Source organism: Pinus tabuliformis, chromosome 3_2, assembly GCF_031772625.1.
Source record: "Pinus tabuliformis cultivar Carrire ecotype Pingquan chromosome 3_2, CPIR1, whole genome shotgun sequence".
Lineage (NCBI taxonomy): Eukaryota > Viridiplantae > Streptophyta > Pinopsida > Pinales > Pinaceae > Pinus > Pinus tabuliformis.
In genome coordinates, this window is record NC_142302.1 from 222,274,392 (window position 1) to 222,301,671 (window position 27,280).

General features: G+C 40.3%; 1 protein-coding gene across 7 annotated transcripts in view; it reads left to right on the forward strand.

The window, feature by feature from the left end:
• The window catches only part of LOC149180519 (Polynucleotidyl transferase, ribonuclease H-like superfamily protein), a 431,165-nt gene that overhangs the window by 169,794 nt on the left and 234,091 nt on the right, over nucleotides 1-27,280 (forward strand). For all 7 annotated transcript variants that reach the window (XM_089416153.1, XM_089416152.1, XM_089416156.1 and 4 more), the window contains 2 exons: nucleotides 13,073-13,133; nucleotides 13,323-13,590. In XM_089416153.1, coding sequence (XP_089272279.1) covers nucleotides 13,073-13,133; nucleotides 13,323-13,590 — 329 coding nt within the window. The remainder of the gene's footprint in view (nucleotides 1-13,072; nucleotides 13,134-13,322; nucleotides 13,591-27,280) is intronic.

The following is a 27,280-nucleotide window of genomic DNA, read 5'->3' on the forward strand; positions in this document are numbered from 1 at the left end:
TAGGGCCTTGTTTAGGCCTTGTTGTGGGGTTTTGAGGCCTCAGCCTCTTCTCCCTCCTGCTCGGCCTCCCTCTGTCAAGCTTACCTCGGCCCTTCGTCCTCCTCCGCTCCCTCTCCTCGGGCATCCGTCCTCCTCGGCCTCCCCTCTCAGCCCTCCTCCCTCGGCCTTCCTCCCTCCTCCGTCCTCCCTCAACCCTTTTCTCCTCTCTCCCTAGCTCGCAACCCTCTAAGGGCTTGCGATTCCCTTTCCTTGGCCTTTACGCCATAGGCCTTAGCCCTTGCCCTAGGCCTCAATTCCTTCTTTTTCCCAAATGCTAGCTTCATTAGGCATATCGTTGGCCCTTTGAGGCCATATTCTTCATCCTTGTGCACCGATCTATCAACCTAGCCCATTTATCCTCGGAAATTTTCCTCCTTTAGCTTTCTTCTCTAATTCTAGGCCTCTTTTGCCTCAAAATTGACCTGAATCCCTAAGCTGAAGTTTTAAAGCTAAATACTTGGCGCTTTTGCAAGATTAATGTCTCAAAATTCTGATTTTTCAAGCGGTAAAGTAATCCCAAAGTTCCAACGATTTTCAATGGTGGGATCTTCAATGCCTTGAGCTTAGGGTTTGACCTCTAAACCCTTGTTTTCTGTAGTCTTATTGCAGCGAACAAATTACTAATTGGGCATTAAAATCACAAACAAAATGGTCAAAGTCATTTAAAATTGCAAAATCTTCATTTTCACAATTTTTGGCCTCTTTGGTATTTGAGTTTGGCTTAGATATAACATTTAAGTTTGCTAGATTTTTCTGCATAATTGAAATTTTCTGCATATCTGAAGTTTCTGAATCAAATGCTTAATAAGGACCAAAAACTGAAATTTTCAATTTCCGTAATTTTTTTTTCTATTTTTAAAAATATTGGACATCTATATTTAGCTTGATTAGTTTGATGATCTGTGGTTAACTCACTGCTATAATAAACATATTAGTTTTGAAAATTGCTCAGTGAAACTCTCTAGTAGCCCTAAAATTGAACTTTTCAAATGCTATTGTATTTTGTTATTTTTGGGCATATAGGCCATTTATTTTTGGCAGTTTATCTTGCTGATTTGTCCTTACTGCTGTAAATCAAGAAATCAGATCTGAAATTTTACTGAATACATCATATTAAAGTGATCTAAACAAGCTGAATTACATTTGCTGTTCATTAGAATTTCAGTGTTTTATGTGTTGGCCAAGTTTCATCATTTGAAGTGGTTTATGCACTGCTGTTACGACATTGATAATATTTGAACTTTTTGAGGTAGTATTGCTGGTATAAATTGTCATAAATTTGTGATCAACATTTTGATTGACTATTTTAAGCATTTGGCATCTTGGGTTACTCAGTATCTTGTGGAATATTGTTGAAATTTACACTTGTATCTTTAAACATTTTATCTTGTCTAAAGATTGCAATTTACTATTGTTAAGTACTCTTAAAAAGATTCTAATTAAGTACTTGAACAACTTAAGAAAATCTTAACTCAAGATAAATCTTCTTCATAATCTCTTGCTTAAGCATACTAGATCTAAATTTGCATTAATAATTTAGCCCCTAGCATAAGCAAGGTTGATAGAGACATAGGACAACCCTTCTTATTAGCTTGAGTGGCCTCGACAACTCTTCGGTGGTTAACATGGTGACCTTGCAGTCGTTAGAGCCACAATTTCTGCAGCGCCAGAGGCATCGGGTGATAGGAGCCTAACAAAATGTATCGTTAATCAGGCCCTAGCGTGCTTTCTGTTAGCCTCCTTCTCACAACCTACCTTGGAGCCCAACTTCAAAAATAGTTAAGGGAAGGTTACACTTAGACTAGGTATTTAACTAAAATTTACCAAGATTACTGCATCTTACTTAGGTCCTAGGATTTGCACATTATATAGGTTAGTCGATCATTCAAGCAGTGGGTGTCCATCCGGTCATTTGGTTCCAATTTATAAGAAGCAAGAATTTGTGACTCCAGTAAGGCACTGGTCTCATAATAGAAAATCTAATCTAATCAATAACCCAACGTAATTGCAACTAAGTGGCTAGACCACTCATTCGTGTCTCCCAAGCAAGTTGATTCTCAACTTGCTTTCCTTCACTTCATTCCATAGGGATGACCCCCCATAGTCTGCTATTGGGAGACAACTAGAACAAAGTGGGCAGGGATCAGAGTGACAACCCCCATCGACACCTTCCTCGGTCGACTGAATGAGATCCGGGATCAGCTGACTTCCATAAGGGCCACTCCGGATCTAGAATTTATGGTGAGAACAACCCTAAACGTAGTCTCAAAAGACTGGGAGGTATTTGTCCAGAGTATACTGGGCAGAGTGACCCTTCCACATTGGGAGGAAATGTGGTCGGCTCTTCGCCAAGAAGAGATCAGAAGGCTAAGTAAGACGAGAAGCAACAACAAGGGGATCAGAGTCAAGTAGGAGGATGAGGATGTTGCCCTAGCATCTGAGGGAAAGCAAGAGAAACGGAAGAAGGAGGTCCTCTCCAAGATCAAATGCTTCCCAGTGTCCAAGGAAGAAGAACAAGGGAGAAACCTTCGATACCAAGGCAACGCCAGCAAGGGCAACGAAGGAAGTGGAGACAGACAATGACTGTACCATGAGTGCACACATGCCACTTGAGTGGAAGTGGGGAGACATCGAGCTGTAGTCAGACAGACTACAGGTGATGAGGGGCAAGATACTCAAGGTGCCCAGCCTCTTGGATTAGACCATGCTACAGGAGCCCCGAAGAGGAGTAATAGGACTGGCGGATGTGGGTAGAGACGGATGCAGATGAAGCGGCAGAGAGAGCTACAATGCAAAATTCCCAGGACAATGCGAGGTTAGGAGGCTGCAACAGTGCATGAGGCATGGGAGTGTTGCATCAGTGCAGGATGGCACAGAGAGGTGTGCAACGGTGCAAGATGCAGGGAGTTGTTGCAGCAATGCAGAAGTCAAAGAAGGAGCACATGTCAGCGGCAGAGGGAGCTTCATCATCATGAGTACTCCAACCCGACAGAGAGGTCAGAGTTGGGAGATTAGTTACTTACTTCTCAGTAACTAAGTTGCAGTGCAACAGTTAGCAGTGGTAGTGCTATGGGGAGCACGATGCAACATGATGAGAGGAGATGCAGTGCAGATGCAGCAGTGGTAGTGGTAGAGTCATGGGCAGTAGCACGAATGCAGAGGGGGCTGTCGTACAGATGTAACAATGGTAGTGGCAGAGCTATGGGCAACAATACAGGATGCAACAGTGCAGAGGATGTTGGGCAGCAGGCCTAACATCAACACAGGGACCGATGCCGGATGATCAGGGTAATACTTAGTGAGGAGTATTGTTAGAGTACAATCCTCGCTAAGAGGGAGTGTTAATTTGGGGTAGCATTGGATCTGCTCTAGCCACGAAATTTGGTGGAGAGGTTAGGGCACATAAGATCTCCAATACCCAGAAAGGGTTTGGGCAGATTCTAAACAGTTTGGGAGATATTAAAATAATTAATATTTTTAATGGAGTCCTTAAGTCTAAACTTAGGGAAATTAAAATATTAATGTGAATTAATATAAAACTGTGTTAGAATGGTGCAAAAGACATGGATCAAGCCAGATCTAATCTTAGCAGTCGATTAGGGACTTAATCTCGGCTGTTGATTTGTCAACGAGGAAAGTATAAGAGGAGGCTTGAGGGTCAGTTGGAAAATACACCAGAGTGATCAATCATTCTATTCTCTAGGGCGGGGTTTGGTAAGAGAGATAGAATCAGTGATTAGTTGCAACGAGGGGCAGTGAGTACAAGGCAGAGAGGCAGGGACAGTGCCGAGAGACCAGCACAGAAGCAAAAAGAGGTAGACGCAGAGCCAGAGGGAGCCACACAGAGGCAGCGGAGACTGCGTAGAGGCTGCAGGAGTGATGCAGAGAGCTAGAGAGGCTGTGCAGAGCATCAGTAGGTTGATGCAGTGGGTTTCAGGCTGGCACAGAGGCCAGTAGGGTTGACACTGAGATTCAGATTGCGCTGGAGAGGGATTTCGTGGAGCAAGCTTTCCGAATACCTGTTTCTGAAGAGAGGTATTGCTTCTAGATTTTTTATCTCTATCGGGTTAGCCAGTTTGGCACCCAGTGTACTCAGAAAAGAGTTGCTTAATAATAAAACCCTTAGATAGCTGCATCGGTTTTCTCGCATTGGGTTTTTCCAGGGACATTAGTCCAAAAAATAACGGTGTCGTTTGTGTTCTAGTTTATGTTTCCTTCAGTTGATGATCTGTAATATGTTGAGCATGCACTTGTATTTATTTTCAGTATTTACATGGTAATAACTTGTTAATTAACAACACAAGTAGGTAGGAATAAATCAGTAAAGTGCACGGAGGGTTTCTAACTGTTAGACTTAGAAACATCAACATTGCATTGATAAATGAGAGGGTCTACACCTATCAGAAAAAGATCATCCACATAAAGAACCATAATGAGAGGTTGGTCCTTTTCAACCTTGAAATATAGGTTCGGGTCAACTTTACTCCTTGTAAAACCTAGCTTTATAAGATAGCTATCAATCCTCTCATACCAAACCCTATGGGGTTGCTTCAACCCATAGAGGGCTTTCTTCAACCTTCATACATGTGTCTTTCGATCTTGAACTTCGAACCATTCAGGTTGCTCTACATAGAATTCCTCCTTAAGCAAGCCATGCAAGAAAACAATTTTGACATCCATTTGGTGTAGGCTCCATCCTTGAGAGGTAGCAAGAGCTATAATCGAACGAATAGTGGTATATCGGGCAAACAGTGCAAATATCTCATCATAGTCCACTCCTTCCTTTTGAGAGAAGCCTCGAGCAACAAACCTAGCCTTGAGTTTTTCAGCACTCCCATCAGTTCCATGTTTGATTTTGTAAATTCATTTTCTAGTGACCACTGACTTGTCCTTGGGTCTAGGAACCACATCCCAAACATCATTCTTCATGATCGATTCATATTCCTCATTCATCGCATCCTTACATACTTGGTGCTTCATGGCTTCTTCGAATGTACATGGCTCATATTGAACAATGGTACTCATAGCAGCTAAGTACCTTTGGTACCTGTTTGGCTTCTTGCTTTCATGAAATGTGCCCCTTGGTGCAACTTGTCTTTCAACATCTTCAAGAGTATCTTTAAGCCACAAAGTTCTTTTCCTTGAAGTAGAGGGCTCACCAAGAGGTGGATCAATGGGATCCATCGGGCCTTCAACATGGGGCATTAGATCACCTGTCGGAGATTCATCCTTCTTTCCTGCATCATCATCATTGCTCTTCCTAGGGATAGGGAGATCTCTAACTTTCCCAAGGGAAAATTCTTCATCGAAGGTGACATCACGACTTATTTCCACTTCTCTTTGACCAGACACATAGATTCCATATGCTTTTGAAGTTTTGCTGTATCCCACAAAAGTTCCTTTCTTGCCAGATGAATCTAGCTTGTTTCTTTTCTCTTTCGGCACATGAAAATATACAGGACAACAAAAAATTCTAAAATGAGAAACATCAAGTTTCTTATCGGTGAAAACTTCAGGTGTCTTGAAGTCCAATGCCTTTTGCAGACATCTATTTTGAACATATACGACAGTGTTTGCAGCTTCTCCCCATAAGAATTTCGATAGACCTAGATCATGAAGTGATCTGAAATCTATCGTGAATGATCTCAGTTAATTAATGAAGGTATTACAGACTTATGTGCTAGGGGGGTGTCTATGTTATTTTATGCAACGGATCGATAAGATTGCGAAATACATAGACATTAAAACAGTAAGAGAACATAGTAAGCAACCACACAAACACAACAAATTTAATAAGGAGTTCACCCAATCCTCCTGGGCTACGTCTCCTAGTCCAACCTTCAGTGGTGACCTTTCTATTGTGTCTTAAAAAGCAGAGTTTTACAACAGTGAGCTCAAATTGAGTCTCACTTAACAGATAATGATCAGTAGGGCTGTACTTGCATCCCCCAAGTCTCTAGAGTACACAGACTCCCCTTACTGAATCTAGACTTCAACTGGTCTCAGTGGTATGAGTCCAATTTGGTACTCAATACTTGACAGATATACACAGAGGAGTTGCTTGAACCTCTCAAGCCTTCTCTAGAGTTCACAGACTCTCGGACTCTCTCTCTTTGTTTGCTCGATGCTGCCTTTGCTCTGCAGGTCAGCTTGGCTTGTCTGTTCTCTGCAATTTTTGCTTCTCTCTCTCTTTGCTCTCTTTTACTGCTTCCTCTCCCTCTGCTTTCTCTGTCTGTTCATGGCTTAAAGCCAATCTGCTCCCTGACTGTTCGTTTCTGCTTCCCGGCTTTCTAGATCGCCTACCTCTGTCCGCTGGAATTCCCCTGCTCTGCATCATTATCATTGTAACGCTTCACAGAGAGGTGGCCATCTGTTTCCTCACGAACTAAGTGTCAGTTCTCTTTGAACGGTCGTTATTTCTGTTGCTCGAAGATTGCCCGCGAAACAGATTCCCTTGCCAACTCATCGATCATGTCAAATCTCAAATCTTATCCCCTGTTGAATCCGGTCACGCATCGGATTGCTTCTCCGCCGTTGATCTGGGGCTTCTAGATCCTACGGTCTCCGTCCATATTGTGCGGGTAAGTAGCATGATCTTTACCCGGGCGATGAGAGCGGTTTTCTCTCTCATTGGCTGGACGCGTGTCACTCGTTGTATGGAATCGGGCAAGACTCGGTCGAACCCGCTTACTGCTTGAGGGCCTTCCGATATCCTGCTAGTTTTAGCGCGGGGCCCGCCTTTTGACGGAATCGACGATTTCTGTACGGTTCTATGCTTTTCCCCATGACCAAGTGCTCGTGGCTTTCCTTCACTGAGGGGGACGCCCTGCGATATGCGATTAGCGCTAATCGCGTATCAGAAACTGTCTCCATTTCTGGATCTAACTTCCCATTTTGCCAGTTTGCGCCAGCACACGGTTACCATGGGCCAACGGTCTGCGCGCTTTGACCCAGGGTCCTCGTTGCTTCGTGTTGACCACAAATTGCCATTGTTCAGAGGTTATTTCTGATAAGCTCGATATCCATAGCACTTTGAAACTTTGGTATGAGTTTTACAGAGTTCAGGGAACTGTAAGAATGTTTGAGGATCCAATTCGGATCATGAAGAATGGCACGGGTGGCTTCCATGATCGTTCAATTCTTTCTTTCAACAACTCCATTTTGCTCAGGAGTATATGCAGTAGTGGTTCCCTCTTAATGCCACCTTCTCTACAATAGTCATTGAATTTATTTGAGTCATATTTAGTTCCATTATCGGTCTTCATTATTTTGATTTTCTTCCCTATTTGATATTCAACCAAGGCTTTGAAAGAGTGGAACCATTTGATCACTTCATCCTTCTTCTTGAACAAATAGATCCATGTTTTGCGAGAGAAGTCATCCACAAAAATTGCATAGTACAAGTATCCTCCCAAATATGTTACAGGCAACATACCAGATAGATCAGAATGGACGAATTGAAGAATGTCGGTAGTTTGACTTTCACTTGAAGGGAATGGTCCCCTTGCATGTTTTCCAGCTGCACAATCCTAACAAACTGCTTCGTGATCTATGTTGAATTCAGGCATACAGGAGAAGTATCACAAGTCATAGCTCCCAAAGGACTAGCTCCAACTTGATAGAGACCTTCAACCCTAAATCCAAGTGTGAATGCATCTTTCGGGTTCCTTTGCCAAACATGTACTTCCATCAATGAATGTTACCTTGAAGCCTTTATCTTCCATCGCAGAAATAGATACCAGGTTCTTTTTCAAATCAGGTACATACAATACTTCTTGTAGATGAAGGATTTGACCTTGATTCAAGTGAAGAGTGACAGTCCCAATCCCTTTCATGGGGTAGGTGGCATTGTCCCCAAGTATGATCTCCAAATTTGTCTTCTTTTCAACCAAATTTGAGAGGGCCTCCTTGTACCCAGTGAAGTGCCTTGAGGCACCACTATCAATCAACCAATTATCCAAAGTGTCCGGAGGAGAGGCAGTGGTGAGGGCAGAAATAAGATAAAATTATTTTTGCTTATCAACAACATTAGTTTCCTCATACCTGGAGTTTCTTGACCTTTTGGGAGGGCGACCATTTCCATATCGAGCAACGACAACATTTCTCTTTCCTTTGTTGTTGAACTTGTTGTTCCTTTGATTGCCATTGCCTTTGTAGTTGTTGTTGTCATCATCCCTTGGTACTCCTTGCGAGGACACTCTCTAGCATAGTGGCCAAACTTGTTGCAATTGAAGCATCTTGCTTTTCTTCCTGACTTAAATCCTTGACCTTGTCTTCTTGGACCAGTGTTGTTCTTCCTTTTAGCATGAGCGGAGAAAGCAGTAGGATTATTTCCATTTGAGGGCTTATCTTTTTCCATCATCTTTATTTCTTCTTGAGTACATCTAGCTGATAATTCATCAAAACTAGGAATCCTGTCATTGTTGAGGATGGTGGTGTTAAACACATCCCATTCTGTTGTAAGACCTTCAAGTGCAATAAGAGTAAGCTTCCTGTCACCAACAACTTCTCCAATAGATAGATGATCATTCTTGATTTTTGTAATCCTCATGAAGTAAGATTGAATGGAATCTCCTCTATCCATCTTTATGTCTTTCAATTTGTTCTCGAGAAAGAGGACTTGATTTGCATTGTTTACTTTGAACATTCCAAGCAACTTGTCATACATCTCCTTAGATGTTTCCAAATCAGAAATATAGGCAACCAAAGGCTTGTGAATGGAATCGACAATAATTTTCTTAGCTTTGACCTCACCTTTCATGTAATTTGTTTTCGTAGCAACGGGTGCATTTGAAGGAGGCATCACCACTCTTCTCTTTACATAGTCCATAACACCATTCTATTCTAAAGTCAAATCCAGAGACATCTTCCATGCATGATAGTCGGATTTGTCCTTGAGCTTGTCCTCGGATTTGAAGTATGTTGTAGTCGTCATTGAAGGTAGCTCAAACTTCTTGTCCAACAAATTTCATTAGTGATTGCTTTTCTCACTCTTGCTTGGGCTTTGTATTCACCTGGGCTCTGATACCATGTTAATTTTAGATAACAATGGTATGTTCTATGCTTAGCACAATTTACTTCAATGCTCCTTTAGCAGCCTGATAACATTTTCCAGTTATTTCCAGTAGAAATCACATTAACCATTAATCACATTGACAGTGAATGTAGAGAGAACATAAAAAAAAATGCAGAAGACAAGCCAAGAGAAGAGAACACCGAATTTGGCAGATGTCAGGGAAAAACCCCAATGTGGGGAAAACCCTTTGATCAATTCTTCTTATTATTATTTAATAGTTCAACGGAGAGAGAATGTACAAAAGTCAAATAAACTAGCCCAATACAAAGACAAATTAGTTCTGTCAAATTCTGCAATCAACTACAGTCAATCTTCAACACTAACCAGAAAGTCAACTTTAGTCAAAACAACAGTGAAACACCTCCTTTGAAGCTCGGTCAAAAGCAGTCGAATTCGGCGTCCAACAGTGGTCAAATTCAAACCAAAACAATCACAAAAACTCTGGTCAAATTCAGTCAACCTGCGGTTAAATAGGCCTGCGGTCAACATAGGTTAAACAACCTAGAAAACTTTGATTTCTGTGCCAGTCAATGCAGCCTAAGGAAATCGAAATTCTGCCCTCAAAACTGCAGTGAAAACTGGTCAAAGCAATCTCAGTCGACTCTAGTCAAACTATCTGAAATTCTACAATTTTGGTTCTGTAATTTAGCCCAGAAATTCTGTCCTCCTAGTCGCACGCGTGTGTGAGCGAGAGGCTGCCCAAGCTATACGAACCAATCTGATAAAGTGAGAGAGAAGAATGTGTGAGTGATGGATGTCCAAATGAGGTGTGAGGTCTCTTGTATTTATACACTTCGTTGTGGGTGAACTTGTGAAGAGACACATCCATAAGGCTTCTTGAGCCTACATTTAGCTGAGGCCTACTTGAACAATTTGTAGATGTGTGGTCATAAATTCAAAATCACACTTCTGCTTGTCCGAATGAGATGATCTTTATATCATTCTTGGACCTCTCAAAAAGAGGAATCCAATGCAATCATCATCTCCATCAAATGAGCTGTCCCAAGGTGGAATTTGGCCCTAGTTGCCAATTTTAACAAGGATAAACTCAACAATTCAGAAAACGAAGAAATTTCACGTCTAAGGAATCATAATCAAAACCTTCTTATGCAAATAAAGATGCTTAAAAGTGACAAGAAGTCGCTAAAAGACAAGTTAGAACAACTAACTCAAGAAGAAGTATTGCAGTCTCTAGTCGTAACAGTCCAAGTTGAATATAATGGAACAAATACTTCTCTAGTCAATATCACAACTCAAGAAGAGGATAAACCAATTGAAGTGAAGATGTACTAAGAAGTTGCAGTTCAAGCATTGGAAATTTGAAGTGAAGATTTCGCAATTCATCGAACGACCTCTATCTTTGAAAGAAATCGGATTCCTTCAATGAACCACAAAATCACCATAAACAGATTAATGAGAGATCAAATCATAAGAACTCCTTATCACCATCCAAATTATAAAAGCAAATATCTCAACTAGAAACAAGTGACTTATGTTCCCAAGAATGTTGACGCCAACATAATTCAGTTTTGTGATAAAAATCCATCTCAAGTTTCCAATAACTGCAAGATTCCACAGAAGCTTGATTTAGGACGGTCAAATCCCTTCTTAGTTCGAATATTTTGTTTATCACTTAGAGGATCTTATCATTTCGTATCAATGAAGATGACAGATCGAAGAATTCCAAAAGATGCAAATAGATTACAAAGACAAAGAATAGATGATATGCCTTGTCAACAATAAGCTTTGAGGACAAATCTTTTTGAAGAGGAAGACAATGTTATGAATAAAATATATACAAATAATATATAAATAATAATAATGATGAATAAAAATTAATTAGTATTGAATAGGCATGTCTCTAAAGACATGACTTTTTGTGAAGAGGTACCTGCCTAGGTATATAAGTAGGCCCTCACCCTCAATTGTAATCATCACACTTGTATGCAAATATTCTTATATATAATTATTTGTCCTACAATGGATGTTTTTGTCTTTGAAGTGTTTTGAAGATTATTGTAGAGTACGAACTTTGTTCGTTACATACCGAGGCATGGCAGAGGGTTGTTTGATCTCCTGGTCCTGAAATCTTTCATCCTCTTAGAAAAAATGATTTTGGTCTGGTAGTTTTAATCCTTCATATTTTATTCTCTGAGATCTTTCATTAATCATATGAGGTCTCCTGAGATTAGATCTCCAACTAAGGCTTCCAAGAATTCACCATAGCTCTAATACCACGTTGAGAAATCAAGTACAAAGTGTCTAGTATTATTTTTGAACCATTGATAATTATTTGTGAATTTATTAGATCTTCTTTACAATTTTATTCTTCATCAAATAATTACACCTTGAAAATTCAACCAATAGCAGTAAAGGAAAGAAGAAGAGATCAAAGTGCACAAATAACGAGAGACACCAATGTTTAGGTCAGAGACCAGGGAAAAACCCCACAAGGGAAAACCCAACCAAGCTATTCCTTAGAGAGATCCTTCAACAATACATCAAGACATAGACAATACTGACCACAAGATGGTGTCCACAAGTGCTAAGTCTCCAATGTAAATGTCTTCAATTCAATGTCAACAAGCTGTCCAATAAAGTGTCCAATGAGTTCACCACCGAGAGGCTGATCCTCTCATCATATCACAGAAGACAAGGCTTGGATGATAGACCTCCTGAAGCTCGGACCTTGAATAGTATCATAGTCAGATTAGAACTTGGATCTAGGCTCAGATCTCGAACCCAGACTTCAGATCACTATAATAATAAGCAGATCTCGGACACCATACTTCAGATCACAATGATAATAGACAGATCTCGAATACCAGACGTCAGATCACAATGTTAATAAACAGATCTGGAATACTAGACTTAGGTCACGATGATAATAAGCAGATCTCGAATACCAGACTTCAGATCACAATGATAATAAGCAGATCTTGCACCACTTCACAAAGGATAACAAATGAGTGATACATGTGTGATCGAATTTCCTTTTAAAGGAGTGAATTAACCTGTTTATATAGCCATAATGAGATCCGAATGGGTGACTTTCTAGGCAAACTGACTTGACCATCTAGAAGGACTGATCTGAACTGAATGAGAGAGTTTCTAGGAAAGCCAACTAGCCGTCATGTGATCCGAGTGAGTGAGTTTCTAGGCAAGCCAACTAGCCATCACGTGATCCGACTTAGTGAGCTTTTAGCCATCATGTGATGTGATCTGACTTAAAATTTGTGGAGCCACTTGAAAATATAAATAAAACAATAGTTCTCTTCTTTCCAAAAAAACATATTTGCCAAATCAAAAGCATGAAGAACATGCTAGAAACAATAATAATTTTGTTCTTCTCAGGTACAATGATAATTATGAAGACTGACCATAGCTACACATTCTTCAACACCTCTTCCATCAGAATACTCTTAGGGTGTGTCCTTCTCACATTTCTCACTGTGCATTGATTGCCTCTTTATTCGAGCCTATAGTCAGTTCCAACAGAAAGAGACTGCAGACAGTGTAAGTTTTGGGTCCCCCATCCAGCTAGCAGCTCAACCCTCATCACCATCTTCTTTCCAGCCTTGGATGCTAAGTAAGAGAGTTGCCGAGCTACAGTTCTCTTGAGCTAAATCTTGTTCTTCAGGCCCCTTTGGCTCCTTGCCCATATTTCAGCTGGGTGTTTGGGGTTGTTTTGCCTTTGTTCTAGCTTTTCTTAGTTCTTGTCTTTTCCCACTTTTTCTTTCTAGCATTTTGGTATTTTGTCTTATGCTTTTGTACATACTATTCCCAATGCTCTTAATTTTCTTTGTACATTGGCCAATGGTGGTTATTAATTTATATATGAAGACTAAATTAGATCTCTGAAAAATATTTTTCAAAGAAATAAGATAGATTGGCTTCCCAATTTCTTGCAAACAAGGAAGGTCTTTGTTATAGTTGAGATCTTTTCAATGACTGCAGGTACAGTGGGATAACGGGTGAAATTATGGCCACAGTTACAACCACAATTCAAGATATTCAGGTTGGTCCTACTGATTACTAGTTATTTTACCCTTAGTCTTCCCAAACAGATGCCAAATTTTTTACTGTCTTGTTGACAAAGTGTATGCTGAATGCCTTACTCTATCATGCATTGCTTATTTTACCAAAAACGTTTTATTTATGGAATAGAATGTAATAAGAATAGTTCTTTGATTGCTGCCTCAAACAGGAAGAATTTCTGAACCTGGTTTCCAGAGAAACTGTTCTTGTTGGGCATTCATTGGAGAGCGACCTTTTAGCATTGAAGGTTATTCACAATCTTGTAATAGATACAGCCCTCTTGTACAAACATCCCCGTGGCACACATTTTAAGCCGGCTTTACGAATCATTGCAAAAAAGTTTTTGAACAGAGAGATTCAACAATCTGAAAATGGTCACAACAGTATTGAAGATGCAAGAGCTGCAATGGATCTAGCACTACTGAAGATTCAGAATGGTAAGTCTCTTTCATCTTGAACCTCTCCAAATGGAAATTGATGATGAGGAACTTTAATATGTTCTGATTAGAATGACAATATGTTTGACATGGTTTCAATACATCTTTTGCAATTATTTATTTATCCTTTTGTCTAGGGAGATATATGAGTTGTGCATATTTTTGTGTCAGATATACAGCTTTTAATTGCAGACTTTCCATGTGACTAGCCTTTGACATTATTGTTGATTTTTGTAACTATGGTTGGTTTTCATAATGTATAATTAAGTCATTATCTGTTTGTAAAGCATATTTAAATGCCGAGTCAAAGGAAAATTATTTTGAGTCAAAGTCCCATTGTGGCTTTCAAAAAGATGAAATTTAAATATTTTGAAATAAGTTTTGGTACGAAAATGTAAGGTCGGTCTCCTTTTAGTCAAGTCGGCCTTCTTGAATGTTCTAGTTGCCTCCATGAGATCAAGTTGGCTTCCTATATGCACAAGTTGGCTCCAAAAAGGGATATGTCCTTTTGGCCTGCAATATCCCCAATTTTGATTTTCCGCATTAGAGATGATTTTTGGAAGACGAGGCAATTCCGGCATTGGGACTTAGGAGGAAAAAGGGAAATCACAGCTTTAGTGGAGAGTGGGACCACAAGGAGAGAAAATTCGACCCAAGTGGCAATTTGCACTAGTGAGAAGAGAAAGAGAAAGGAAGGGGTGCGAATTAGTGGAAAGTGGGGACCACCAAGGGAGAGAGGGCCAACAATTATAAATAGAGCTTGGAGGCCTGCATTTGGTATCTTTTGATCATTTGACAAATTAACATTAGTTCTCTTGAGCTTCTTAGCCAAGACCACTGTGCTGTTTAGCACAAGGAATTTCCAAGCGGGAATGCTCCCCTCATTTCGGAAAACTTCGAGTGTCTCCCTGGCATAGTTTTAAAAACCGCTCAGAAAAACGGTAACCGGTCAAACCGGCCGTTAGCTAGCTGGCCGGTCCGAACCGGCCTAAAAACCCGGTCAGCCTCTGCATTTGCCCGATTTTTGGCCCTAACCGGTGAAAACCGGCCGGTTTAGGACGGAACCGGTTTGTATCAAACCGGCCGGTTCTGTCCTAAACCGGCCGTTTTAGGCACGCCAAGCAAAACATCAGCATACAGAGAGGACAAGAGCACTGCAGCCATCTCCTTTTCTCAGTCATGCCTATCCATTGCCATGGAGATAAGTTTTTTAACAAAATAATGGTGATAGCTCGGGCAGCCCAGATCAGAAAGATCAACGGCTGCTGAAGCCACATCGTCAGTAGCGAAATATTCCTTTATTATTGACCCAACTTTTCCCTTGTATTCCTCCAGAGACTCGGATACAGTTTTACCCACCAGTTGGTGAGATGATTTTTACTTCAATCCTAGTCGGATGCATCTCCATCATTAATTAACAAAAACATGGTTACATTTTTGCATTCAATGGACACTTTCTGAATAACTTCCAAAGTTCCAAGTGCAATCCATTGTTTGGTGAAATTTTCAAAATGGGTTCAATACAAGAGCATCAGCAGAAGACTAAATTCTAATATCAAAGCAGAGTAGATCAATCACATCATATGGTTTTTTTCCAGAACGGGTTCTCTGCACAAGAATCATAAACAGGAGTAACAGTGTGTCAATGAGTGGCTCCATTTGAGCATCCTGTTGCATCCATGTCTAAGAATAGCAGCATTAGACTTGAATTCCAGGAAATCTTTCAACGATACTTCCATATGGGACAGTATAACATAATTTTTAGAGAACAGATCCTATACAATCATCACCAATAGTAAGAGGGACACTAATGAGAAAGCAGTGCGGTGCCATGGAATTTTCAGTTAATCTGTCATGATGGCAACAGCTCAGCCTTGAAATTAAAGGCACTCTCTCCACACTTCCGTATGCTACAATCCATACTGCGTGAATTTTAACACAACTGGTGATTTTCCGAAAATTGGCCCCATGCACAAGAAGCATCATCTACAGAAGAACAATAATGACAAAAGTACAGTGATTTTCACGAACAGGTCCCAAATCTATGTAAACAAGTTTCAGTTCACCAGATAGGACCTCGGGCAAGGCATTTAGGCACAAGTAACTACTAACAGATCAACATATAGCAAAGCTTACAAGTTACTAGTAACTACTTAGAAACAACTCCAAGAACCTGGCAGTATATTCTTCATCTATCAGTTGCCCGAGTTTGAGCTCATAGAAATCTTTGGCCGCCTTATCATATTATTCCTAAGATAGATACATCTTAAAAATAGTTTTGTTTCATTAAAAATTAATTATTTAATGTATTTTTTTAAAACCGGTTCGTTTAGACCAAACCAGTCCCGGTTAGACCGGTTTCGGTCGGTAAACCGGTTCATTAGGTGGATCGGTCCGGTCACCGGTTCCGGTTTTAAAAACACTGCTCCCTGGTGAGGCAATTTGGGGAGCTCAACTTAGAGTTTCCATTGGGCAAAATTACAAGTTACCTCAGTTTGTACGTGTCCCTTCCAGGGCGTTGAGGTTGCTTGAATTTCTTGTGGGGAGATCAGTTATGGAGCAGAACACCAGAGGATTTGTAGGTATTTCCCCTTGTTTTAGTTGGATATTTTTGTGGTGATTAGTAGGGCCCAGTTTGAGGGAATTCTCGGGGCCGAAATTCTACAATTCTGGAAGTACGTAGGGGTCTCTAGGCAGGCTTGCGTAGGGGCTGGAGGAATAGAGGTTGAGGAGAGATAAGAGATTGGAGGTATGCCTTAGGGGAAAATTTAGCTAGAACTGAGAGAAATTTCTAGTGGTGGATTTGGTCTTAATTCAACAATATCAGTATTGTGGGGCATTTTCTGGCCAAATTGGGCAATTTTCACTTGTTGGGGGTCACCAAAGGTCAGTGGATTCAGCACAAACCCTTTCTGGGATTTTGTGGGTTTGGTGAGAGGAGGCTAGGATTAATTTTGCAGGATTTTCTGAACACTTCTGAGGGTAGAATCCCTAGTTCCATTCACCAGCCAACAATAGAAATTATTGGATTGAGGACGCAATTTATTATGTGATCATTTCCACCACTTGGGTTTGTGAGACATTTCTGGGTTTTGTTGAGCTAGTGGAGTAGTGCCCGTGGCTAATTTCTCAGAATTTTTGGAGCGGTTTGGAGGGTTAAATCAACAGTCCCTTTCCAACGTTAGCATTAATTTTTCTAGGTGGATGCAGATTTGGTAGTTGAGCCATTTCCAACAGTTGGGTGCCATCATATTCAATTGGGATCTTTGCCGACTTGCAGTGGTAAGCTCAAGTTCCTTTGATCTCATTTATTGTACTCATATTTATCAAAATTAATACAATGACTCAGAGTTTTCGTTCATATTTCCGTATATGGTTGTGTATAATTGAATTTTGTAGTTGTAGCTAGTTCATTGCTTCTATTATCTTATGGTATTTTTCCATTTGGAATATTACACGACCTAAGAAACAACTATATAAAGGGCCTATTTGCCCTTCCAAAAGGCTATCACATAGTTTGCATCATCTGAGGTAATTTCGGCCTACTTTAATGTAATATAAGGCTCACATCTTCTGAGGCTCAGATTTGTGGAAGGATAAGATTCACATCTTTTGAGTATATGGCTGGCATCTGCGGTGAGATATGGCTCACATTTGTGGCATGATACAACTCGCTTCTATGGTAGTTTATAATTTCTATTTGTGGCAGCCTATAACCCGTATCTATGGAATTTGAAGGGCGCATCTCCTGGGTATATATTTGTATGACAATTCAGAGATCTGTGGCTACAAGTAAGTGTGTCTCTGAAGCAACATATGGCATATTTCTAAGATAGAACAACGACCATCCTCGAGGCATGTGAAGGTCACTTATGAGGAGCATTGCTAAGGCAGACATCACGGAGTATGTTTGTGTGCTTGATTTACTTGACTAGGACGATGGACATTAGACTAGGTTGTAGTGGGCTTGTTGACCCCTCAAATTGCATTTGAAGTTTTGTCGACAGTTCCATGATCATAGCAAATTTCAGAGCATCCCAGCATTATCAGATCATGTCAAAGATTCCAGACTTCATTAGATTTCATCTGCTTTTTCTCTTTAGCCTGTTGTACAAATTCTGTAGTGTTGATTTGGGGTCGCATCGGATGTGCTCTAAGCCTCAAATTTTGCAGGAAGGCCTGGGCACATGTATTCCAGAGAACCCAGAAAACGTTTTGGGAAATTCCACCCAAAAGTGGTTTTATTAAAATAATTAATATTTTTAATGGGGTTCCTAAGTCTAAACTGAGGAAAATTAAAATATTAATGGGTATTAATCTAATTAGGGGTGAAATTTCTAGAAAAATCCACGGATCAAGCCAAAACAATCTGAGCCTTTGATTAAGATGTAATCTAGGCCGTTGATTGTCTAACAGGAGGGATATAAGAAGGGGCTTGAGGGTCATTTGGAAAATACAGAGAGAGAGAGAAAATCGATTTTCTGAAGCGAGAAGTTCTCAAGAGGAAAAATTGATTGAGGAAATCTCTTGCAGTTGAGGGGCAAGGATAGAAACTTCTGGAGAGAGAGATTCGCAGCCGGAGATACATCAGCAGAGAGAGGCAGTAAGTGATCTAGAAGCCTTGATGCAGAAGCTCACGCTGGGCCAGAAGGGCCACGCAGAACCAATGTAGAGGGAGAGAGAGGAGTCTGAAATTTGCAGAGGAATTCAATTTTCAGAAGCTGGGAGTTGGGGTCTGAGACCGGGAGGCAGAAATTGAATTTCCTTGGCAGGAGATCGACTAGCCAGAGAAGTGACGTAGCACATAAAGAGCTTGATGTTGGGCTGATGCAGACACTGCGTAGAGGTAGTGCAGAGGCATCCATAAAAGTTGGGGGGCAGTCAGTTTGGGGTTAGATCAGCCAGGATTTCTCAGTGATTGTGTGAGGTAAAACTCACAAAGCTTCTGCCATTATTTCTCTCTGTAACTGAATAGCCCTATGAGGTAGTCAGTGATGTATTCAGATTTTGTGACTGCTTCATATAATAAACCCTCAGAGTTGCTACACCTTTTTTCCCACATTAGGTTTTTCTGGAGTCTTTTGTCCAAAAATAACTCTCCTATGTGTTTCTATTTTCCTTGCACAATTTTATGTTTCAGAATCATATTTAATTGGTGTAGGCTGATTCAGTAATTTACTTCAATGTTTCATGAAGAAATCTGAAATAAGCTTGTAAACTAATTTACAATCTAGGTGAAGTAGATTCAACTAGTTGCAGTAGGATTACAGAGATTGTTAGATCTAGGAATTTTCACATGTAGCCATACGGGCATAATGTAAAAGTGATTCTAGTATCATGAAAATGTGTCATGTAAAAGGCCTATGTAGCTTAGGACTATACTAACAAGTGAGTTCACTCTAAGGGGTTGTTTTCCTCAACTCATTATTTGTGTTTTTCAACACTTATAATTGGTTGAGTTTTTCTCCCAGATATACCCCAAAGCTAGAGTGCGCCTTGATGGTACAATCTTATGTGTGTTTGAGTGTCTAGAGTCGATGTACCATACTAGGTCATCTTTAAAGTTTCACAAAATTTTGTTGTGTCTAAGAGTCTGTTTTTAATTGTTAAAAATTTCCCACTAGTTAGGATTAAAAATTATTTGATGTAAAATGTAATAAGTGTTGTCTATAGAAGTTGTAGAGGGCATGAGTAACAAAATTAGACCTCAACACCTCAACTTTCTATCTAGACACACTTTGAGGGTGGAAAAATATGTCTTTACCTCTCAAAAACCCATTTTTTCTATTTTTTGGCAAAAAATGGAAATAATTACACAAAAATTATCCAGAAAATAAAACGAGAGAAAAATAAAAATTCTCTCCAAGTGAAAATATTGAAAAATGAGATAAATTCCCAAGTATTAAAGTCAAGTAAAAAATTGATGGGAATTCCATTTACCAAGAAGAAATGGTCCAAGGAAAAAATTGATGGTCCAGAAAAGAAGCCAATGACCCAACAAATCAATTTTTTAAACGAGATAGTCCATGACGGTTAATTTGAATGAGAGTTTTTTGAGAAAAGAAGGATAGAAATATTTTTGGTGGTCCTGTTAGCACTCTAGGAAACTCTCCTAGGTTGTAGCTTGGAGATGCTTGGAAACATATAAATCTTCAATATTGTTATCTGAACTATTGGAATGGATTGGGGTTTGGATCAAGTCAGATGACTGTTTCAACTCCGTTTTCACTCAAGACATGCATGAACACCCTCAGCTTGACAAGGCTTTCGACCACTAATGCTCAATAGTTTATAGATTCAATGAATAGATGGAGAATCTTTACTGTACCAACAGATACATACATAAACACATATGAATGGCTAGCTACAGAAAGTAAATGAAGCTTACAAATCTAATTTATCAACGCAGAGATAAGATGACAGTTATCTGGCATTTGACACAGAAGAAAACATGAATAACCTATTCAAGTGCAAGCTTAGAACGGAGGAGAAGATGGCGATTGAATATGTAACAACAAAAGAAGCTTGTATTACTGGAATGAAGATGAGACGCTGGGAGGAACAGAGTATCCACAGTCTCCAAAAGTTGAACGTGTCTTACTTCGAACTTTTAGCCATTTATAGGCTTTTTACAATACTCTCGAACTCTCTGAGGCTCGAGATGTCTTAATCTATCCCCTCTGTCTTCTAATTACTTGATGCCGTAACTAGACAAACATGAGCTCAGAGAGCTCTGTTTCTAACACGGTAATCAAATTCTGGTAATTTCGCCGCGCTGTCAGGGGGTTCACTCGTGCCAATGATGTTCCATTATCACTTCTGTTGGTTTGACTGCATCACGCTGTTGTTTTTCTCCCTTTTTGGCCATGCATTCTGTTATTTCAGTTCACTGTCCGACTGTCAAAAACACTGACAACCAACAAATTTCATCCCCGGGTGACTGGTGGGAAGTGGGGTACGGGGGCCGTTGGATGGTGTGGATTGACGGTCGGGATGTTGGTCAGGGGGCGAAGATCGATCTGATTGGAGATCAGAGAATGGAGAGCGCAGCGGAAAGGAGATGAACCGAGAGCGGCCGTGCCGATATTTATGATTGCGGGTGTATAATTTTTGAAGTCCGACTTATGGTTCAGCTGCGGGTTTTCCCATGTTTGCCTTTGTATTGCGATAATTGTATGGTCCCGGGTTTTCAAAGGCTTATGGCTAAAGCGAAGCAAGAGGAGACGTGGACCATCGGAGCTAAAATAGGGGACATTTCCATTAAAATAACAACATTGCACCTCAGTGCTAACACTGGCTCCTTCTGGGGATGAAAGCCTCGCTATGACGTTTCAAGAACTGCAGACTACTGCCTTTCTAGTAACAACCAAAACAAACTTATCTCCTAGTGGTCCATTGGCATGGAGTTTATTTGCATAGAAAACAAAAACTGAAAAAACCTATTACAATAATAAGGCCTTAAAGCCTCATATGAAGTAAAGTTTCAAAAACCGCCCATTGACTGGGCCATCAAAAACACCTTCTCCTTCCAAATTGTGCAGAATGAAAGTATTGTTCATCTTAACTTGAGCAATGACAAATGGTCCCGTCCATAAGGCATCAAATTTACCATGGTTGGCCTTCTTTTCCTTCAATGTATCCCATTTGAGAACCCAGTCACCAACCTGAAAACTGTCCATTTTTGCCTTTCTATCAAAGGTTTCTTTGATCTTCTTCTGATGAATTCTTGACTTCTCAACCAGTTGTTCTCTGATCTGCTGTAATTCAACCAAGTTACTCATTCTCCTCGCCATGTCGTTCTCTTCATCCTGTTCTTCTTGCAAGAATTTGGCCACAAGGAGAATCAGCTGGATAGGAAAAACAACATCAGTGCCATAAACCAGCTTAAATGGAGAATTTCCTATGGACTTCTTGTTGGTAACTCTGTTAGCCCATAGTGCAAACTTCAACTTGGAATCCCAGTTCTTTTTTTTGTCCTCCAACAGTTTTTTGATTATCCTTATAAGACTCTTGTTAGATGATTATGCCAAGCCATTGCCTTGAAGATAATATGAGGTAGAATGCACCAATTGAATGCCCATGGATTCACACATGTCCACCAATTCTTCTGCCCTGAAAGATGCTGCATTATCAGTGACTAGTTTGGTTGGGTAACCAAATCTAGTGAAAATATTCTCATTCAAGAACTTTATGATAACCTGATGATTAACATTTTTAGTGGGTATAGCCTCAATCCATTTGGTGAAATAATCAGTGGCTACCAAGATCCATTTGTGATGGCCACTGGAATGTGGATTGATCTCACCTATGAAGTCCAAGCCCCACTGCTGGAAGGGACCATTGGCGTGTATTGTCTTCAAGGGTAGAGATTTTAACTGTTGTCTTCCTACAAACCTTTGACATTTGTCACAAGACTTCACAAAAGAAGACACATTAGAGAACAGAGTAGGCCAATAATACCCAGCCCTCAGGATCTTGTTGGCTGTGGTTTTCCAATAATGATGCCCTCCATAGATGTTAGAATGGAACTGGTGCGTGACTTCCACAGATTGTCCTTTGTCTAGACATCTCAAGAGGAACCCTGCTGGGTCTCTCCAATAGAGCAGGTTTTTATTAATGCAAAATTTGGCTGATCTGAGCTTAATGGCCCGGGCTTGACTTGAGCTATGCCCTGGAGGGACTTCTAGCTTTTGCAAAAAATGAACTACACTGGAATACCATTCACAAGTGGCTAGATTTTCAGCCAAACACTGATTCTGCTCTTGCTCTTCTGCTGCTTCCTCTGTCCGCTCACCACCTGAATTTGAACCCATGCAATTGATGTCTAACAAACTGCAATTTTCCTCAGCCATAAGCTTAGCCAAGCCCTGGCCTTTGACAAGCTTGGTGGGCTTCACCTCTATGTTGAACTCTATGAATTTTGCAATCCATTTAGCTCTCTTTCCATCAATATTTGGCTGAGTTAGGACATCTTTTACTGAGGCTGAAGGTACATACATGACCACTTTGGAATGCAGAATATAAATTCTGAATGCTTTTAAAGATTTTATGAGAGCATAAGCTTGTTTTTCAATAAGGTCATACCTTAGTTCAACATCCCTCAGAGTTTTGCTGAAAAAGGCCACAGGGTGCTCTACACCTTCATCATTTTTCTGCAATAGAACTGCTGCAAGTGTATCATAAGAGGCAAAAGAGAAGATATAAAACTTCTTGGTATAATCTAGGCTGATTAGAGTGGGAGCTTCAATGATAGCTTGTTTGATGGCTTCAAAAGAACTTTTTGCACCATCTGTCCATTTTATTTCTGATCCTTTCTTCAGCATGGAAGTGATGTGCTTCACTAGCTCTGCAAAGTTTGGAATAAACCTCCTGACAAAGTTAATCTTACCTAGGAAAGATTGAATGTCCCTTTTTGACCTTGGGATGGACAATGTCTAAATTTCTTGAACTCTTGCTGGATCGATCTTCACACCTTCAGCAGAAACAATATGTCCCAAAAGTTTGCCTTCTTCTAGAGAAAACTGTGACTTCTTTGGGTTCACAGAAATTCCAAATCGTCTGCAGTTTAGAAACACCTTCTTCAAATGCTGCAAATGGTCCTTGTGACTGCTGGAAAAGATTGTTATGTCATCAAGGTAAATAAGGACAGACTTGTCCTTCTCTCCCACAAAGGCTATGTCCATGGCCCTATGAAAATTAGCCCCAGCATTCATCAGTCCAAAAGGCATCTTGGAGTGCATGAAAGTGCCCCAAGGAGTAGGAAGGCGGTCTTTTCTCGATCTTCTGGATGTACAACAACCTGATTGTAACCTGAAAATCCATCTAAGAAAGACATGACTCTAGCCCCTGAAACTTTTTGCAGCAAGTGTTCCATCTTAGGCAAGGGGTAGTTGTCTTTTTTAGAGCATTTGTTCAGATTCCTGAAGTCAACACAAACCCTGATTTCTCCATTCTTCTTTCTTACTACCACAAGGTTAGCTATCTACTTTGAATACCTTAGGGGAACTATGATCTTGGCATCCAACAACTTCTTGATTTCCTTTTCAATCAAAGGCAATAGGAGATGGCTGATAGGTCTTAATTTCTGCTTCAAAGGGATGATGTTCTTCTCCAGTGGAATCTTATGTTGAATGATGTTGGTGTCATAGGTCCTAAGATCATCGTACTCCCAAATTGTTTCATCAGGGTGCAATACTCGGAACATTGGGCAGAAGACAAGTGAGTGGACAGATTTATGTACTTTGGATGGGTTGGACTCCCTACATTATGTCTATGAACTGCAGACTCATTTTCTTTTTTGGCAAGCTTATAAGGTACATCATTATGATCAAACAACTTCTCTAGGGGCACCAATCCTTTGGGTATATGGTTACTAGGCAGCTGAACAATGCTATCCTGACCAATCTCGTCCTTTAGCTTGGACTGGTTGCATTCTTCAATGGTTTCGTTTTCTTGGTCAATGTGCATTTCAAAAAATTCATCAATGACTTGTAAAAACCTATTAATTTCATCATCATCTTCAAAAAATTTCCAGTATTTGACATTGTCAGGCAGAGATGGTCTATATTTCACCTGAACTTCATAAGTCAATTTAGGAGGCAAAGGAGGAATAAACGTGCTAGCATACACGGCAAGGGATTCAACAAGCTGGCTCTTCATTCTAGGGATGTAAGACATGCTGAAAATATTAAAAGAACCCTTGAGCTTCCATGCCTTATCTCTGTATGCTTTGCTTGGAGAGTTTTGTGCACCTGCTGAATGATAAGGTTTGTGATGTAGGAGCATTCACCCAAGAGAAAAACCATTGTAATTAAGTAGACATAGGGGGTCATGTAGCTTTAGAGAAGTAGTTTCCTAAGTCTCAAGCTAATGCAATATTTAGGCCTTTAAGTGAGATTTAATTAGATAATGGAGGAAGCTGTAAAAGCTCTCAAATAAATGAGAAATGAGTGATGAATAAATGACAAGAGTCAGAAGTCAAATAGGATTCTTAAACGGTTGCATGATTCGAGGAATTAATTGAACCAAGAGGTGGACCATCGAGCAAAACAGGGGACAAATCTGTTTTAAAATGAAGGAAAAGATGGAATGGATAAAATTCTCGAGGAGACTTATTAAATATAATACTACCACATATGTATTCTGTAGCAAGCTTTATGGGCTTTAATTGAGTGATTCAAGGAGATGATTGATGAGATCCTTCATAGTGATCCGATCCAATGTATTCTTATAAATAGTGAACTTGCGCGTTCAGTTAAGGGAGAGCGAGACAGATAGAATATATGTAAGCCTACGGGCAGAGTCGAAAGAGAGGCCGCAACATTGAAGAACTGGCCTGTGTGAGACTCAGGGTCTTAGATATGTAATTTGCTATTTATATTAATATATGGAGATGTTATTTCCTGATTGTGTCAGAATACTGAAGATTATTTCATAAATGATTTATAGTGAATTCGTAGGTTCTGTAATAAGTTGCAAGCAGAATTCTGAAGGACGCAGAGGAATGGAGTGATTCAAAGGAATCACAATGGGTCATTGAATCCAATTGATGGATAGAGTGAAGCTCTGAGGAAATAGTGAAGTGAGACTGTGTAGAGGTGCAAAACGATTCAGAGAAATCGTAATGGATTGTTGAACCCTTTAAAGGGTCGAGTAATGCTCTGGAAGAACATTGGCTAATGGAGTTGTGAAGTTAAGTGCAAGTGGGAACGACTTGAGCAACAAAAGAACGGAAGATTGAAACCTAAAGAAAACACCAAATCACAGAAGAGTTGAAGGAAGTGCGGAAAAGTTCTAAGTAAAGGAAGCGAGAAGAGAAACAAAGGGTGAGGCACAGGTATCGTTAGATCTCGTAAGATCAACGGTCCAGATCATATCACATCGACGGATTAAGTACTGTAGGTGTAAAATCCAGTTTATACTAAGGACTGGCACAAAACATAGTCGGAATTGAGTTTCGAACTTGAAGTATTATAGAGAGTGGTCTAATCTATATCGGGTCCATAAGATCGACACTTTGAAGTGGAAGGATCCGGCCTGGAGGTTTAGCGAAATGCGATCGCGCGAATAAATCTCAACCGTCGGATCGTGAATCAGATTGATGGTCGTGATTGGATCGTTAAATCGCAATCGGAAGAGTTAGGGCTGGCAGTCAATGGGAATGTCGATGCGCCGATAGCGATAAAGCGCTAGTCGGCGATCAGGCAAGTGGAGTTCAGAGAGCGCGGAGGTAGTAGGTGGACCTGACGACAGTTGTTAATGCGATTTATAAACATTTGAAGTCCGACCTTATATGGTTCGGAGCGGGATTTCAATGGGTTTCCCTTTGTATTCCAAAATAGCGAGGCCGAGTCATTTAATTGGAAATGTGGTGTTAACAATTCCGATAGTCGCAGAGATCGGAGTCGAAGGGTTAATGAGGCATATGCGTGTTAAAGACCTATGAAAGGAGCCGATAGCGATTGCAATAAGGTGTAGCATCGAAATTTGTGTAGAAACTGTACAAAGAGTGGAAAGGTATGGTTTATGCATATTTTCCTTTGTAAAGGGTTATAAGGGGAAAGAGTGCCAATAGTATATTTTGTGTTAACCCATACGTAACCAATGGAAAAAGGGGAATGGTTACATATATGTAAATTATGGGTTATGTAAAGGTTTTGAAGGGTTGTAATTCCCGATAGAAGGATTAATGAAAAGACTTTAATCAAAGTCTTATACGAAGACTCGAGGGTTAATATAGCCCCGATAGGAGGTTTCAGGCGGGGTGATTGGTTCCGATACAAAGGAACTGTGTACAAGAGAGCCTTAATCATTTTATGTATGGAGATTTGACTCCATTGTAGAGTCAAATACTTGGGATAGTTGTGGTTATGCAATTTTATGCATACTGTGGGTATGTGCAGGTCTTACCCTGCACCATTAGTGGTACCAGAGTAGAATTGAAATCAGGGCAAGGGAAGATTTCATATGAAAAGGAGGTTGCACAAAAAAAAGGTAATGTGCATAAGTTAAATGGATGAATGATAGAGACTACAGCAGAAGACTGTAAGGAGAACTTTTGAAGTTCTAGAAGACTGTAGCAGTTCCAATAGAGGCTTGGAGTAGATAGGAACAGAGGATTCCTTGAAGGAAAGAGAAAGCAAGATTGCTTAATACAAGTTCTGAAGGAAAGAGGACTTGTGGGACAAAACAAAGGACAATCCATTCAAAGTGCAGAAGAATGGGTGAAACAAGATCATGCTGAGATATTGAAGGTGAGGTAATATGTTCTGTTTTAAATTGAGAATGCGTGTTTTTATATTAATGCACAGGTGACGACAAGAAAAGCTGTGAGAGGAGAACCAGATGTGTTCTTGAAGGCAGAGTAAGGAGAATACTCTGAAGAAGAAGTGGTAGTGAACCTGAAGAATCCAACAAGAGATTGGACAGAGAGGACAGTTGAAGTGTTCTCAAGAGGAAGTGAGAGATTGCAGAAGCCTAGAAGGAGCAAAGGTGTTGCTCAAGAGGAGGTTCTAGACAGAGAACTGTGCTTACCAAAAGATTGAGTGAGGAGAGCTTAGTGAGGTAAGATTGCAACAAGGAGGACTAGCTGTTGCAGAGGCTTGTTGCAAAGGAGCTCATGAAGAAAGAAGAGAAGAAGATGACTACTAATAGTCATAACAGAGGTTCAGAGAGAAGCCACAACAGAGGA